The sequence below is a fragment of the Sceloporus occidentalis genome, unplaced genomic scaffold, assembly GCF_023333645.1.
Source record: "Sceloporus occidentalis isolate IW3139 unplaced genomic scaffold, rSceOcc1.0.p SCAF_19, whole genome shotgun sequence".
In the NCBI taxonomy this organism is placed as follows: domain Eukaryota; kingdom Metazoa; phylum Chordata; class Lepidosauria; order Squamata; family Phrynosomatidae; genus Sceloporus; species Sceloporus occidentalis.
This window is the reverse complement of record NW_028316999.1, coordinates 6,483,121-6,497,063: the sequence shown is the minus strand read 5'-3', so window position 1 is coordinate 6,497,063 and position 13,943 is coordinate 6,483,121. Positions and strand designations below refer to the sequence as shown.

The 13,943-nt window shown below is 41.2% G+C and overlaps 1 protein-coding gene across 1 annotated transcript in view; it reads left to right on the top strand.

The window, feature by feature from the left end:
• LOC149302355 (dystonin-like) overlaps positions 1-13,943 on the top strand; it is a 220,535-nt gene that overhangs the window by 22,679 nt on the left and 183,913 nt on the right. Inside the window, exon 4 of the mRNA XM_089482516.1 lies at positions 1,138-1,345. Coding sequence (XP_089338642.1) covers positions 1,138-1,345 — 208 coding nt within the window. The remainder of the gene's footprint in view (positions 1-1,137; positions 1,346-13,943) is intronic.

Below are 13,943 nucleotides of genomic sequence, written 5' to 3'. Positions count from 1 at the left end.
TTTTTAACAGATCACATAACTACTCTCTTATTATTATTATTAATCAGTATGTTTATTTAATGCCCTGCTCATTTTTATTGCGGCATTGTCCCTGACGTTATTAACGTAACAATCGTAAAATAAAATACATTAAATCGCGAGACTACTGACGTCCCCTCTTTCTATGCGACTTGATGGTATTACCAACAGAAATTACCCCAATTATTATTACTAATTAGTGATGTCACTGCTCGCTGTTCCTTACAGTCGGAAGTGCGTTTCTTAGTTTGCCTTATCCTTTGATTGCTCCAAAAACAGCACAGGTGATCAGTTGGCTTTTTGCCGAATCAAACTTTTGCCACATTAGGGCTGAATGGGTTAAACAAAAATGTGCTGTTGTTATAAGGTGTTAAGCGGCATTATAAAACGATGACAGCTCCTGTAGAAGATCGCACCCCCTTCCTTACCTAAGGACAAGCTGTCCGGAGCTGACAATAGAGTTGACCTAAGGCAGATGTGCTTGTTTTAATGAGAAGCAATGCCAGGACTTAGGGGTATAAACTGAGATGAAGCATGTGTTTACTTGGAGCTGTCTTGGGAGAGCTACTGGAGCAGCCCTACTGTATATAAAGCTTCCCAGGGCTGCACTGTTGAGTCAGTTCCTGCTCTTTCATGCACTGTGCTGCTCCATTGTCTTGCTATAGGCAGACAGGATATAAGTGGTATGTAAGCAGTAGGTTAACGTCTTAGAAGCCAAGGGAAGAGAAATATGTAACAAAGGAAGTCACCCTCCCCGTAGGCTTCTCTACAAGTTACTGAGATGTATTAATTAGAGCTTGTCGCAGACCCCGTGCAGTTCTAGCAGCGTCCAGCAGAGGGAGCCAGACACTGTGCTGTAGAAGCAGTAGGCTTGGTTACGGCTGCCGGCTTCATCGCTGGGACGGTCAGAAGGGCTCGGTAGGCTGGGGCGACCATTTCCTGTTGCCCATCTTCACCATCATCTTTCTCTGCTGCCGGCGATCTCCTGAATGTCACGCCATGGTAAGCTGTTGGGTGTGGATGCCATACGTTGCGTTGGTTTCTGCGCTCCTCGCTGGCGTGGCATTGGTTGTGAATTGCGTGTTGATTGTATGTATTGTGTATCTTGTGTCTCCTTAGAGCTCGGGCACAGCGTCCTACAGATGCTCCATGTCTTCCTCGGCTGATTTCTCGGATGATGATGACTATAGTCAGAGGTCTGGATCGGCTTCCCCTGCTCCCGGGGACACCCTGCCCTGGAACCTACCGAGACACGAGAGGTGTAAGAGGAAGACCTCGGGGGCAGCAGTGCTGGACCCAGCAGAGAGGGCAGTACTCAGGATAGCCGGTAAGGAGCATCACCCAGGGGGGCATAAGGGGCATCACCTTTGGCACAAGGCATGTGGAGGGCTCCCACTCCCACACATCATATCACATTTAATGGCAGATGTCTCTGGGTCCCAGTGATGGCTTGTTTAGTATGTGCCCATATACCCCCAATCTCTGCTCTATCTTACTAGGGACTGATGAAGCTGTTCTGCATAATAAACCAAGTTTCGCTATTATCTGCCGGGGGGGGGGAGTCACTATACTACCATAGTCATGTTTTTAAAAAGCTTGATGTCCAGGGTCCTGCTGTTGACTCTGGTATCAGAGGGGTTAAGCCGACAGGCTGTCATGTATTGTGGTGACTAAGCTTTTTCAGTCTCATTCTTCTGCATGGGCAGTGTTTGTACGCACAGGAAGCTTGGAAATCGGTTTCCATAGACCTACACAGGCGTCACTTATCATCATCATATAGGCTTTTTTACCCCAAAACCCCCGGCTGCATGGAGGATCCAGTGATTTCTTGTTACGCCAGAGAGATCACTTATAAAACCTTTAATGACAATAATAATAATAATTATTATTATACTTATTAACAATACCTAAGGACTACGGTGACACAACATAAAGAATACTGAGGCTTTGGGTATTCCCCTATCTTGCTTCTAATGCTTCCTGTATTCCTTTAACCTTTTAAGTGCCTGAGTGAACCAAGGCTCGCATATCGTGCTGTGGAGTATGTATTACTGCGTTCTCATGTAACATTACTTCTGGGATGGAAAAGGTTAAACTGCTGCAGCTGTCACTAAATAAAATAATGTGCCATACCTTATTGATGTGACTAGTATAAAAACATAGTATCGGTACATGGTTTATCTGTTTACCATTAACGCTTTGTGTGCTAGATGATTATGTATTGCAACATCATTTAAAAAGGAAATCACAGCATATTTTAAGTGATATTGTATGTTTATTTATCATTACCAATTTGCTCGGCCCCAGGGCTGGAGAGACTGATGCTTTTCCAGTAAAGGTCTGTTGGTACTAGAGATGTTAATTACAGTCGGTAATGAAGGTGCACTGCTCTATCTTTCAAGACATTGTGCCAAAGCGTGTTATTTAAAAAAAAAAAAAAAAAAATTATTAATATTTTATTATGATACTGTTTGAAAAGTTTCTAAACAAAAGAATAAGAACATAAACAAGAAACTGATTTCGGTTCACTGAACCAGGGACTAAAGATTTTCCTTATTGTGTAACCCCGGGTCGACAAATTTGTTTCCGATTTAGGAGCCAGCCAAAAAATCTAGGAGCCAGTTTTTTTTGTTCCCTCCCCAATCATGTTTTTATTTTCATTACCCCCTGGGCTGCTGTTAAAGGATGGGGAAATAAGACAATAAGACATACCTTTCTTCCGCTGTATCACTTTGTACAGTACCACTGCTAACCCCTTCATGACAAGGGGTATTTTACACCAAGCTTATATGTTTAGCCATTATTCCTCTTTTTGTGTTTTAGTGTCAAAGATTAAATTATTTCAAGATTTTATCTAACCATATTCATGCTAATAAATATTATTTTTTGGTGTATTTAGGTGGACCCAGATATGTTAGTGCTTATAAATATGTAATAATCTTATAGATTAGCACACACACACACACATACCTATATACACTTTAACAGGGTCAAATAACACGAGTACCTGGATGCTGTGCACCTGTGGCACTCGCTGGCACTACAATACAGAAGACATACTGACTGGCAGTATACATTTACACACACTGACTGTAGCACTATACATATACACACATACATATACACAGTGACTGTGACACTACAGTATACACACACTATAAGAACGACTAACAGACTGACTCTGTACATATACACACATGCACAGTGACACTACAGTATACTCCCTTACATACACTACTCACCCTATCATCCTCTTACCTTATTGAGATCTGCCACACTGCTGCCTATGTTCTGCCATTGTGGATCTGACACCCTATGCTTTCCAGCACCTTTCCGATGGCAAATCCCCCGGCTTAACCTTTCCTTGCCCTAGTTGAACACACATGACTTATGCATGTGCTTATATATGCACCACACATTTGATCTCAGGTAGCATAGAAATCAGCTTTTTCTTACTAGCAACCATATTATTTGCTTTTAAAAATATCAGTAACGGTAATGCTTGTGGATTGCAACTACCGTATATTTCTTTTTCAGCATTTGGTTACATAACCTGGTATATCATATGTTTCTCGCTGTGCTTCTTGTTAATTCACTGCTTCGTTACCGAAGATAAACGTATGCGTGTGTCGCAAATAAACTCTCAGCCTCTCTGGGCGTTAGAATGACGGATCACATCTATTAATAAAGGAAGCATTGATGGGTTTTTTACGTTGATCTCATAGGTTGCTTCAACGGGAAGCTGAATTGATCTTAAAAAATTACCTTTTGGAACAAGCACAACATTTATGATGAGCATGTTATCCAGTCCTTCTTGCATGTTTAAGGTTAAGCAATCTGTGACCACTTGCTCGGAGAATAGAACGGTTTATGTGCTGTTTAGATAGCACTGGATATAGAGACATTTTATTCCCAAGGTCAGCGTATGAGATGCACGTCATTGATTTACAGCTGATCTGTTCGATACTAATGGAAATATAGCGTACAGAATCCTTGGTTTGCATCCTTGGCGAGGTTATACTGTCTGCCTCTAAATATATTACAGTCCCAACAGACGATGCAAATTGAAGCGCAATGCTTTTATCATGTGTCCTGTCTGGTTACAGTATATATATATATATATATTTATATATATATGGTATCTACCACCATACTTTACTGCTATGTCTTAAACAATTGTGTAAATATTTAGGTGCTGGTGGAGACACCCATCACAAGACTAAACAACCATCCATCCTGGTTATTATTGATTAGAATATTTCACTAAAAGTGAAAATATTTATTCTTGTACTGGAGAAAGCCATCTTGGAGAGCCACGTTACGAGCTGACATTTGACCCCTTGAGGGGTAAGCAGTCCATTGACACTCGTGATTAATGCATGCGTGCTTTATTAACATAAATTGATTAGTCATTTACTCATCGTTCTTTACACTGCCTGGTATGCAGTAAGTATGTTTTAATATAATTACATTCTTGCAATATGGATTATCATAATCGATGTGGATGACGAAGCAATGTTAAATATTACGCATTAATATATCAGACAGCTTGCCAGCTGCCGCACAGTAGGACAAAGACTTTAAGCGATCCATTCCCTTCTCCCGCTACTGACCATGTAAATTCAATCTAAAAGCCAGGCTGACCACATGCCATTGTTCTGCTCCATGGTTTTCTTTAGGGTCCCTTGAGACATCAATTGAAGCTTTAGCTTCTAAGTGCCATATGGTGTTAAAGTTGCAGTTCCAGTTACATTTAGGAAGGTGCTTGTTTTCCCTGTTGTACTATTGCACAAATACATTAACACAACCATGTTGCTAACTCTGGCAGTGAGGCAGTTAACCCACGAAGCCACAGAAGACATATTGAGAATGCATGCATCTAGCCATGATTGGGAAATACTCCAGGGACCTTTAAATTGGGAAGAACGTGATAACAAATTACATTTAATGATTCACAGACAGGGAGAAAGGAAGAGTCAGATTTGGCCTCATTTACTTCATTCTTTTCCAGTGTCAGTGGGATCATGTGTACAACCACAAGACGATTCTAAGTGATTGGCCCTTTAATATTGCTTGTGTACCCTGTGGTTCAGTTGGTGAGATTTTCTCACATTTGGCAGAGAATAATCTTCAAGTCAGTTCACAATTTCTGATGTCTCCTAAACTGTTATTAGTTAATGCTTTGTAGCCTAGCACTCTACAGGTGAGGTGCTTTCATAGGAGGTGACTACGAAGGAAGCTGGACTACTGGCCTAAGACCTCCTTGCAATGTGTGGGAGCTTAGCCAGGGGTAGCAGCAAGCATTAAAAGACTATGCCTACTGGCTGTGCCCTTTATGCCGTAATCAAGCAAAGAGGTAAAGCATGGTGATTCCATATATATATATATATATATATATATATATATATATATATATTGATAGTTTGATTTGGGCAATGTATCACCATGTTTTTTTAGGTTTCTAGGTACTACTGGAGTGAATAATGCATCTTCTTAATTTAGATATACATTTTTCAGCTCTAATATCCGTCAGTGGCAAGAATAGAAAATTCCATGTAATATTTCTTTCATTCTCCATGATTCATAATTTAAACCAAAGCATTTAAACCAAAAAAAAAATCAAAACGATGGATTAATGTATTTGTATACAGATGCAAGGATTGGAATTGGAAATCTGTAATTCCTCAAATTCATAAATTGTCCGTAACCAGGCTAGGTATTCCCCGTATAAAATGACCTTGTATACCTGTCTGATGGTACCCATTGTACAGTGCTCCAGAATATGCTGGTGATATATAAATGTTTACATTGCATTACCATATATATATATATATCACTGGGACTGTTACAATACTAGGTCCCTCATCCTCACCCGCCAGTGACCCTCTTTTCTAGGTGCAACAAGCACCCACGTTTAAGCCTGATTAAAATCAAACTTTATATTGTGACTATATTATGATGATTTTATTCCTACTACAGATTAGCTGTATCCTGGCAATCGGTTAGATTAATGAATGAGGCCACATGAGTCTTTTATTCTCTAGTACAACGAGAGTGCCGCAAACATTTTCCTAAATGGAGATTATCAGTAAGCAACAACCACTCCATTATTATGGAGACGTTACTAAGTGGTTACTGCTTGGTATACCGTATATTTCCCCAGTTAGCGAGTGCGTCTGGTCATACTATTCCTCTTTTCTTGGTAACCGGACGGGAAATATTTAATGTATGCCATTATATAGTCAATGAGCTCCAGCACCCTAAGATATACCCCTGCCTTAGGTAATTAAGTAATTATTACATGTGGCCTTGTTTTATTACAAATCAGAGCCTATGTCGCATCTCAGCCTTTTTATACAGTTGCAGAGGAAAGCTCTATAATTAGGGCTTCTGTGCTCACTTCCAATTTGGCAAAAATGATACCTTTATTGGCTAACTGACGTATAATGGATTGCAAGCTCTTGAGACAACCTAGGTCTCTTCTTCATGCGTATTATTATAATAATATAATAAGACTTAGATCGTTCCCATTTGTTGCTGATACTGCCCCCTGAAATCTAAAGGTAAATTATACTTCAAAAGCAACATGTTTTCTTCCTTTAAACGCCATTAAAGCTAGTTTCAATGGCATTATAAAAATCCGCAGCAAATTGTTTACTGAAAACTGCCCTTAAAAATAACCCCTGTGATATTGAATAGGATAAACATATTTAGGTTCTGTTTAGAGGAAAGTCTTAAGTCATTCTGGCAAATGCAGTTTGTACTCACTCTATTGCATTTTAACAATCTGGTCAGTTTAATGTATTAGTACCAGAGAGAGAAGTAATTCATTACGCATCAATAAAGCATTTAAAGGGTTAACCAGCTGTATTTTGGGGGAACAAACTACTTGACTGTTTTCCACGAACCTCCTAATAACTTTGAAGAATTGCTTTTAGTTGTGTTCTCATATCTGTTGTGTTAGTGTAAGTTATGGTGCGAAGGACAACCCACCCAGAATTAAGAAATAGCGGAGGCGTTATTAAACGCTCATCTACATCCACCAGACAAGCCAAAAAACGTGCTTTTCCCACAGAAATCTTGTTATGCTACCCCCAGCGTATTCTGGGTATCTATCTATCTATCTATCGAAGGGGACATTTGATTAAGATAATGAATAGCTCTGCTGGTGGAGGAAAGTTTAATGTATCTGCACACGTGCTGGTGTCTAGGTTTGTTGCTAGCGTCCACTCCGCAGGTGCTGCTGGAAGAGGTGAGGTGTCAGCTGGCGCCATCTGTTACATGCAGAACAGAAAAGAACAATGAACCCAAGGATATCTGGTTTTAATGCCGATGCCCTACGTGTTTACTTCCAGCAGCATAATAACTGTGTGTTGTCCCTCTAATGCTAGAGAGGGGGCAGCAGAGCACCCCTGCAACGTGCAGCGAGGAGCAGTCTATCCCTGCCGACCCAGGCTTACATACATGTTCACATACGGCGCAGTAGGCATGATCAGCACCAGGAAAAGCTTTGCTGTTAGGTCTCAACCCAATGTATCGGTTTGTCTTAGTCTGTGAATTCTCTTCTTGTCATTCCCCTTGAATATATGTATTGTATTAAGCGCTGAGTAGATTGTTAGCGCTATATAAATAACAGATAATAATAATAATTGGTTTTCTTTATGTGGTAGTAGCGGTTGGAGTAACAAGTACACAAAGCTTTTAATGTGTGTTTGCAGATACTGCCATGTTATTAAAGAGTGTGGAGCATGCCACCCGACGGTGTTATTATTAGATTAGTGCAAGGGCATCCCTACTGCCTTTATTCTGTGAGCTGACACCGACCAGCCCGACCCTGCCTTTACTGCAGGATGCTTATAAAATATGCATGATGCACGGCTACTGTGGTTCCTTTGCAGCCATGCAGTGTGCATTTTTCATAAACAATGTAGAACACAAGGCAGGAAATCATATCAGGGACGACGCGTATGGCTTGGTTTAAAGACAGGACACAATACATGTTTTTGCTTAGAACCACTCTCAGTCATGCAACCCTGGACTCTGTCTGAACCCATAAATGTTTCTCGAAAATATTGTTGCTCTGGAAACCCTATCAGTAAGTCATCCAAGCCACATATATATATATATATATATATATATATATATATATATATATACATATATATATATACATACTGTATGTGCACAGCTTACATACCAGTCAACATACATACAACCTCCCAGTATAGTTATAATCCACAGTCCTCCAGCTTGTTCTACCCTCTTCAACTGTTCACCATTACATTATATATATATATATATATATATATATATATAACTAAGATCTGTTCAGTTTCTCAGCCACAATCATGTATTGTGTATTTGGTACCTTTTCACATTTTCGATTATAAAGTTCCCCGCCTCTGTTTCAGGTTGCCGAAGTTTTGTGTATCTCTTCTCTATATAGTGCTTCATATGTTCAGGCTGGCAGAACAGGGTCTCATTTTCTGTAGGTTACACCGGTTGAAATCCTGGGTTCTTTCCCAGACAGAGCAGTTCCTTTTAGGGTTAACCTGGCAAGGGTTGTGCTTTAAGTACATTTCATTTTCCCTGCAACCTACATAGAGGTTAATGTGTCATTGTGCATACATCAAACCGTATTGCTCATGGGACAGGGAACCTAAGTGAATGCAAGAATAAGTGATGGACCAGACTAGACTTGTCGTACACATTAAAAGAAACATTTTTTGTGTATTAAAAACCCTCCTAATGTGTATAAACAGGATCAGAGTCTGAATTCCTATGATTATTCCTCCCCGTAAGTTATCTCTACCTTACTGTTAAGTTCCTGATTGTCGTCTATTGGTTAAGGCCTTTGTAGGGGTGGGAGAGGAGATAGGTGGCAACCTCAGGAAGAAACATTAAGTAGATAATGCCTTAAACTAAACAGCTCTGGGAACAATGCTTGGCAAAATGTGTTTTAAATAAAGCTGTGTTGGTGACAATAATATTGCAGTTTGTCTGTTATGGGCACTTTTATTAATATAACATCCACGAGTTTCATCTGCAAGAACCCAATGAGGAATCTAAGCATTAGGCAGGTGCTTCTAAGGCGGCCCGGACTGGCCATCTGGCACACTGGGCAAATGCCCGGCGGGCAGCTGGCTGTTATCACCCGACGCGCGTGGATATGACCTGTCCCACACTACATGAGCATAAAAACACAACAGGCGGCCATGCATATTCAGACGTTGGCACACTTATGTCATCAGGTGGCCACTGGCCTTACAATGCCAGATCCGCCCTGGCCTGTAACCGACACACATCACCACTATAGTAACACTATCTATATATCTACGCGCATTTTTATTTCCATGTTCATATACACATGTATTGTGCCTGTTGGTCGCCACATGCTGTACTATATATGCTAAGGGCGGGGCTGATGGAGCCGATTCCCGTTATTAGCCTGTACTCTGATCTAATAAAGCCTGCAGCCGTAGAGGAGGCTGGGCAGCGGGTACCAGTTTTCTCTTTCTTGACACAGGATCCTCCCCGAGGGCTAAGAGGCGGTGAGGATGCGGGATGGGCTGCTGTAGTCTGTGCGTTCTATAGCTGTGGGCGGTACCACCAGGCTTGGCGATTAGAGGGGAGCGCTGAATATGAGCTGTGTAATACATTGGGCACCGCCCAGTCCATGCGCAGCCCCTGCTGTCATAGTGGTCTCCGGCGCTTGGAGAAGTCCAGTGACAGCTGCCTGGACACTCGCCTCGGATGACAGTGTGTGTGAGGGGCAGTGACAGCAGCGGGGCTGGAAGGAGGGTTAACTGAGACAGAGGCGGCTCCTCCCGGATTCCCCACCTCCTCCCGGCGCTATTGCCCTCACATCCCAGACTGTTACTGTGGCCGGAGCCGGGGTGTCTGCTGGCTGAGCCGGTGCGCAAAGTTCAGTCATGGCTCACTATATGCCCCATACCTCCCCATACACCCGCACTGACGAGCAGGAGTACCTACAGGCCTACGAGGACGTGCTGGAGAGATACAAAGGTACCGGGGAGCAATGGCAGGGGTCAGGCGCTCCGTCCCTTTCCCTGGCTCGCTACACAGAAGGGCACTCGCCTTAAAATAGCCGCAAAAGCAGGCGGCCAGCGAGTGTCGCTTACTGCAGACACATAAACGGGGACTCTGTGCCTGACAGCATGCACCTTTAACCCTTTCATCCCCACCATAATAAAGCCCACAGATGAATGCATAACCCACTGTATGACATGCCTTGGAAATACCCCACAACTTACAGTTTTGGTGACAGATGGGAGGATTCAGTATGCATGCAACATATATATATGTATATGTGTGTGTGTGTATATATATATATATATATATATATAGACAATATTTATCACTGAGCAGGCGTCCCCATTGTTCACATTACTGTAGCGTGATCATGGAATTAAAGGCAGACTACCTTTATATATTGTATGTTTTATTGTGTTTAGTATGCTGTAGCGCTGAGAAGCGTATGATCGCCAGAATGAAAGATATTGTAGTTATGAGACGTTCAGTCCCAAGTTGTGTCCCGGTCCGGTAATATCACAAATGCTCCATGTGTCTGTGCGGGAGATGCTCTTCTATGGAAGGCTTGGTCGTAGCGTGCACATAGGCAGTGTCGCTGTCCATAAGCTAATTGCCTTTCTGTGAAGAGGCCGGTAATCTGATTGCAGCTCAGTAAGACACTGCCCTTTTTATCGTTGGGTGTGTAGACTGTTCCGTCATTCTAGGAAGATTATACTAAGGCTCTGATCTGCTTGCTTGCCTTTGATGAGCATCGCTTTATTCTTGGCCATCTCGACAGAAGGCCCAATTACAATTGAAAATGGGTTTGGTTCATTTCTATTTCTTTTTTTTTTTGCTGACTAATTACCCATATGATTTACCTTGATATGTAGAGAAAATGTGGAGCACTGCATTGGAAAATTAAAGTTCTGGCATATCTCCTGCCAAGATATGGTTGGTGCTACATAAATGAATCATTGGCTCGTCCATTGTCCTGATTCATTCATGGCAATGTTCATTTTCTCTGTCTTCTTCTGTTTAGCCAAAATGGGAAGGAATATATATTTGGGATGCCAAGATTGTTTGTGGTGCTAATGTTAAAAAAGGGTGAAGGTTGTTTATAAATTAAGTTATTGATGTTCCAAGTGACTCCCCCTTGCTGGGATGTATTTGCGGAATGGTCCCTGACACAGTCACATGACCATTCCATTTTTAGAACCCTAGATAAGCGTAAATTCAAATATCAATCCAGACCCGCAACACTTGGCGTGCGGAAGCCGACACAAAAGCAGTTGCCCGGAGGGTGTTATGGGAAATGCCTTGTTTAGTTTTTCAGGAGGTATCTTAGGAAGCGGTTCGAGATTGCTAAATACTTCTGGCTACTGTGGCCAAAAGACCAGCGTTCCAGTCAATCCATCTTATGCATAGACAATAGGACTATGTTCATTTTTTTATCCATTCTGTTACTTTTTTATCAACATGACAGGAAATATTTAGTTTCCAGAAAGAATATGAAATGACCCTCAATTATCCGTACTGTAGACCTTTGATCAAGGACTAAGCAAAGGAAGTGTTTGATGCAGAATAAAAGAGATATGTATTTCATTAATTGAGGTTGATTACAGTAATAGTCAAGGCTCGTTTCTAATAAAAAAAGGGATTTTGTTGACTTTCCACTATCCCCTATATGGACTATAATATAGAAACCTATAGACAACCTTGGTCAGTAAATACAGTAAACGATAAAGACAAGTCTAGATGTTTCTAATACATTTACAGTGCCGCTGGGTAAAGGAACCTGATATACCTAAGACAAATGGAAGCTTATGACTAAGTGTAGGTTTGGCTAGTTATCAAATTGAAATGGGACCTCTAGGGATGGGCTATAAGCCATCCGTCACTATGGCAAGCCTCCCAAATGGGTGAGGGCTTTGCCAACCCAAAAGCCCATTTTGTCCAGACAACCATTCCATTAATATACGAAGCCGGCAAATTCCGTAGCGATGTTACAATCGGGGGACAGTGTAAACGAACAATCACATTAAAATTGACCAAATGCAGTCTGACAATAATGTTAAGACACATTTAGACATACTGGTGGAGAAGGAAAAAGAGGGCTCTTGTGAGCTTACAGTCTATTAGGGCTAAAAAAAAAAATAGCGACTGCTTGGGTAAGGATAGTTTATTTATAGAGAGGGTGATGTGGAAAACCAGAGCTATGTACTGGGCTAGGACGTCAGGTACGGGGGAACGGGAAGACCAGGGGCAGCACACTCCTTTGGGAGATCTCCCCTTTATCCAGCCCCCTTATACAAAGGAGGTCTCTGCCTATGTGCCGTCATTCCACAGCATCCTTACCCTGTGCCATGTAGCCTTCTGAGGCAGAGCACCGGAGATGTATTAAGTATAATGATTATAGAACAAAGCAACAGTTCTGCCTATAGTCTTTTAACTCATTTATTCCCAGACTGATGAGCAACATTCTGCAATGTGCAACTCATTTTTGTGGCTCTCATAGAGTTAGGTTACAGCTGCCCGCAACCCACCCCAACTCTCACCTGTAAGTGTACTTTATTCCAAGGACTGAAATAGCCTTGGAAAAAACTGCACATAACCACATATAATGGATTGAATAGACTGCGCAAACACCTGCACACAGGAATGCATGAATTGTAACTAATGAAGTCTCTTAAGGTGCTGAGTGCATGGAAACACAATGTAACCCAACCGCTTGTCGCTCTCTTGACGTGCATTTGTACTGCGGCTTGACAAGGTGTGCACCTCTCCTCGCAGACAATATATCAGGAGACTTCACAGCAATACTGGCAAAAAGTCCAAATGCTGTATGTCTGGGAAACACATCAAGTTTCATTTATTTCCATGAGTGCTCTGGCTTCCTAAAAGGGTCCCAGTAGTATGACATCATCAGTTGGAGTCTTGATCTACTGACATTATGGGAAGCTGATCTAATCACATAAACATTTTGCTGTTAATCCGGGGGGGGGCGGTTTTAAAGTGTGAAAAGATTTGTGAAGAGAAATACATTGTTTCTAATTTGGTTTTCATTTCTACACAGTTTATTATGCCTCACTTTGGGGGGGGCCCAATTTTAACACTTTCATGCAGTTTTAGAATCTAGAACTGAATTTATGAATGCACAGTGAAATATAGAAACTTAGAATTTGACGACAGATCACTGAAACATTAGTCAATCCTTTGACTTAGCCATATGCCTATTCCATGCGTGTTCACATAATAATAATAATAATAATAGTAGTAAAGCTGAAATGCTAGGCACTTTCATATTACCTTGTGTTTTATGGTTTCGCTCTGTTTCACTAACATGATTTGGCATTAACATTATGCATACATATATAAAATCAGGTTTAAACCGGATAACGAAAAAAATACTTATTCTATATCAGGGGCATTAAGAATTACAGCACTGGAATAATATGATGTCATTTATTTACGTTCTGTAAATAAATGCTAAATTATATGCATACAAGTAAATCATCAGCCAAGTAAAACGTCAAAATCTCTTAAAGTCTCCAAAAACCGCTTTAACACCAAATTTTTCTCGCACATACGCAGACACAGTAAGGGAAAACACAAATGCACTTTTGTTTTCTGCTGTGAATTTTGGTTCATAATTACCAATTACAGCACAATCTGCTATTCTTCAGTGTGTTAAAATTGATTAGTGTTAAAACGGCGTGAGTAATTAATAAAAACAATTTCTTGGTTCTTCTTTTTCCCGTTTCATCGGACCGTCTTCATTACATGCTACACTGCATTAGCCAACATGGAGATAATATGAAGCAGCGGGTCACCCTTTTTAGTAGGCATTCTTTTCGGATGCGTGCTTGGTTTTAATAATTCTCTGAAATCTT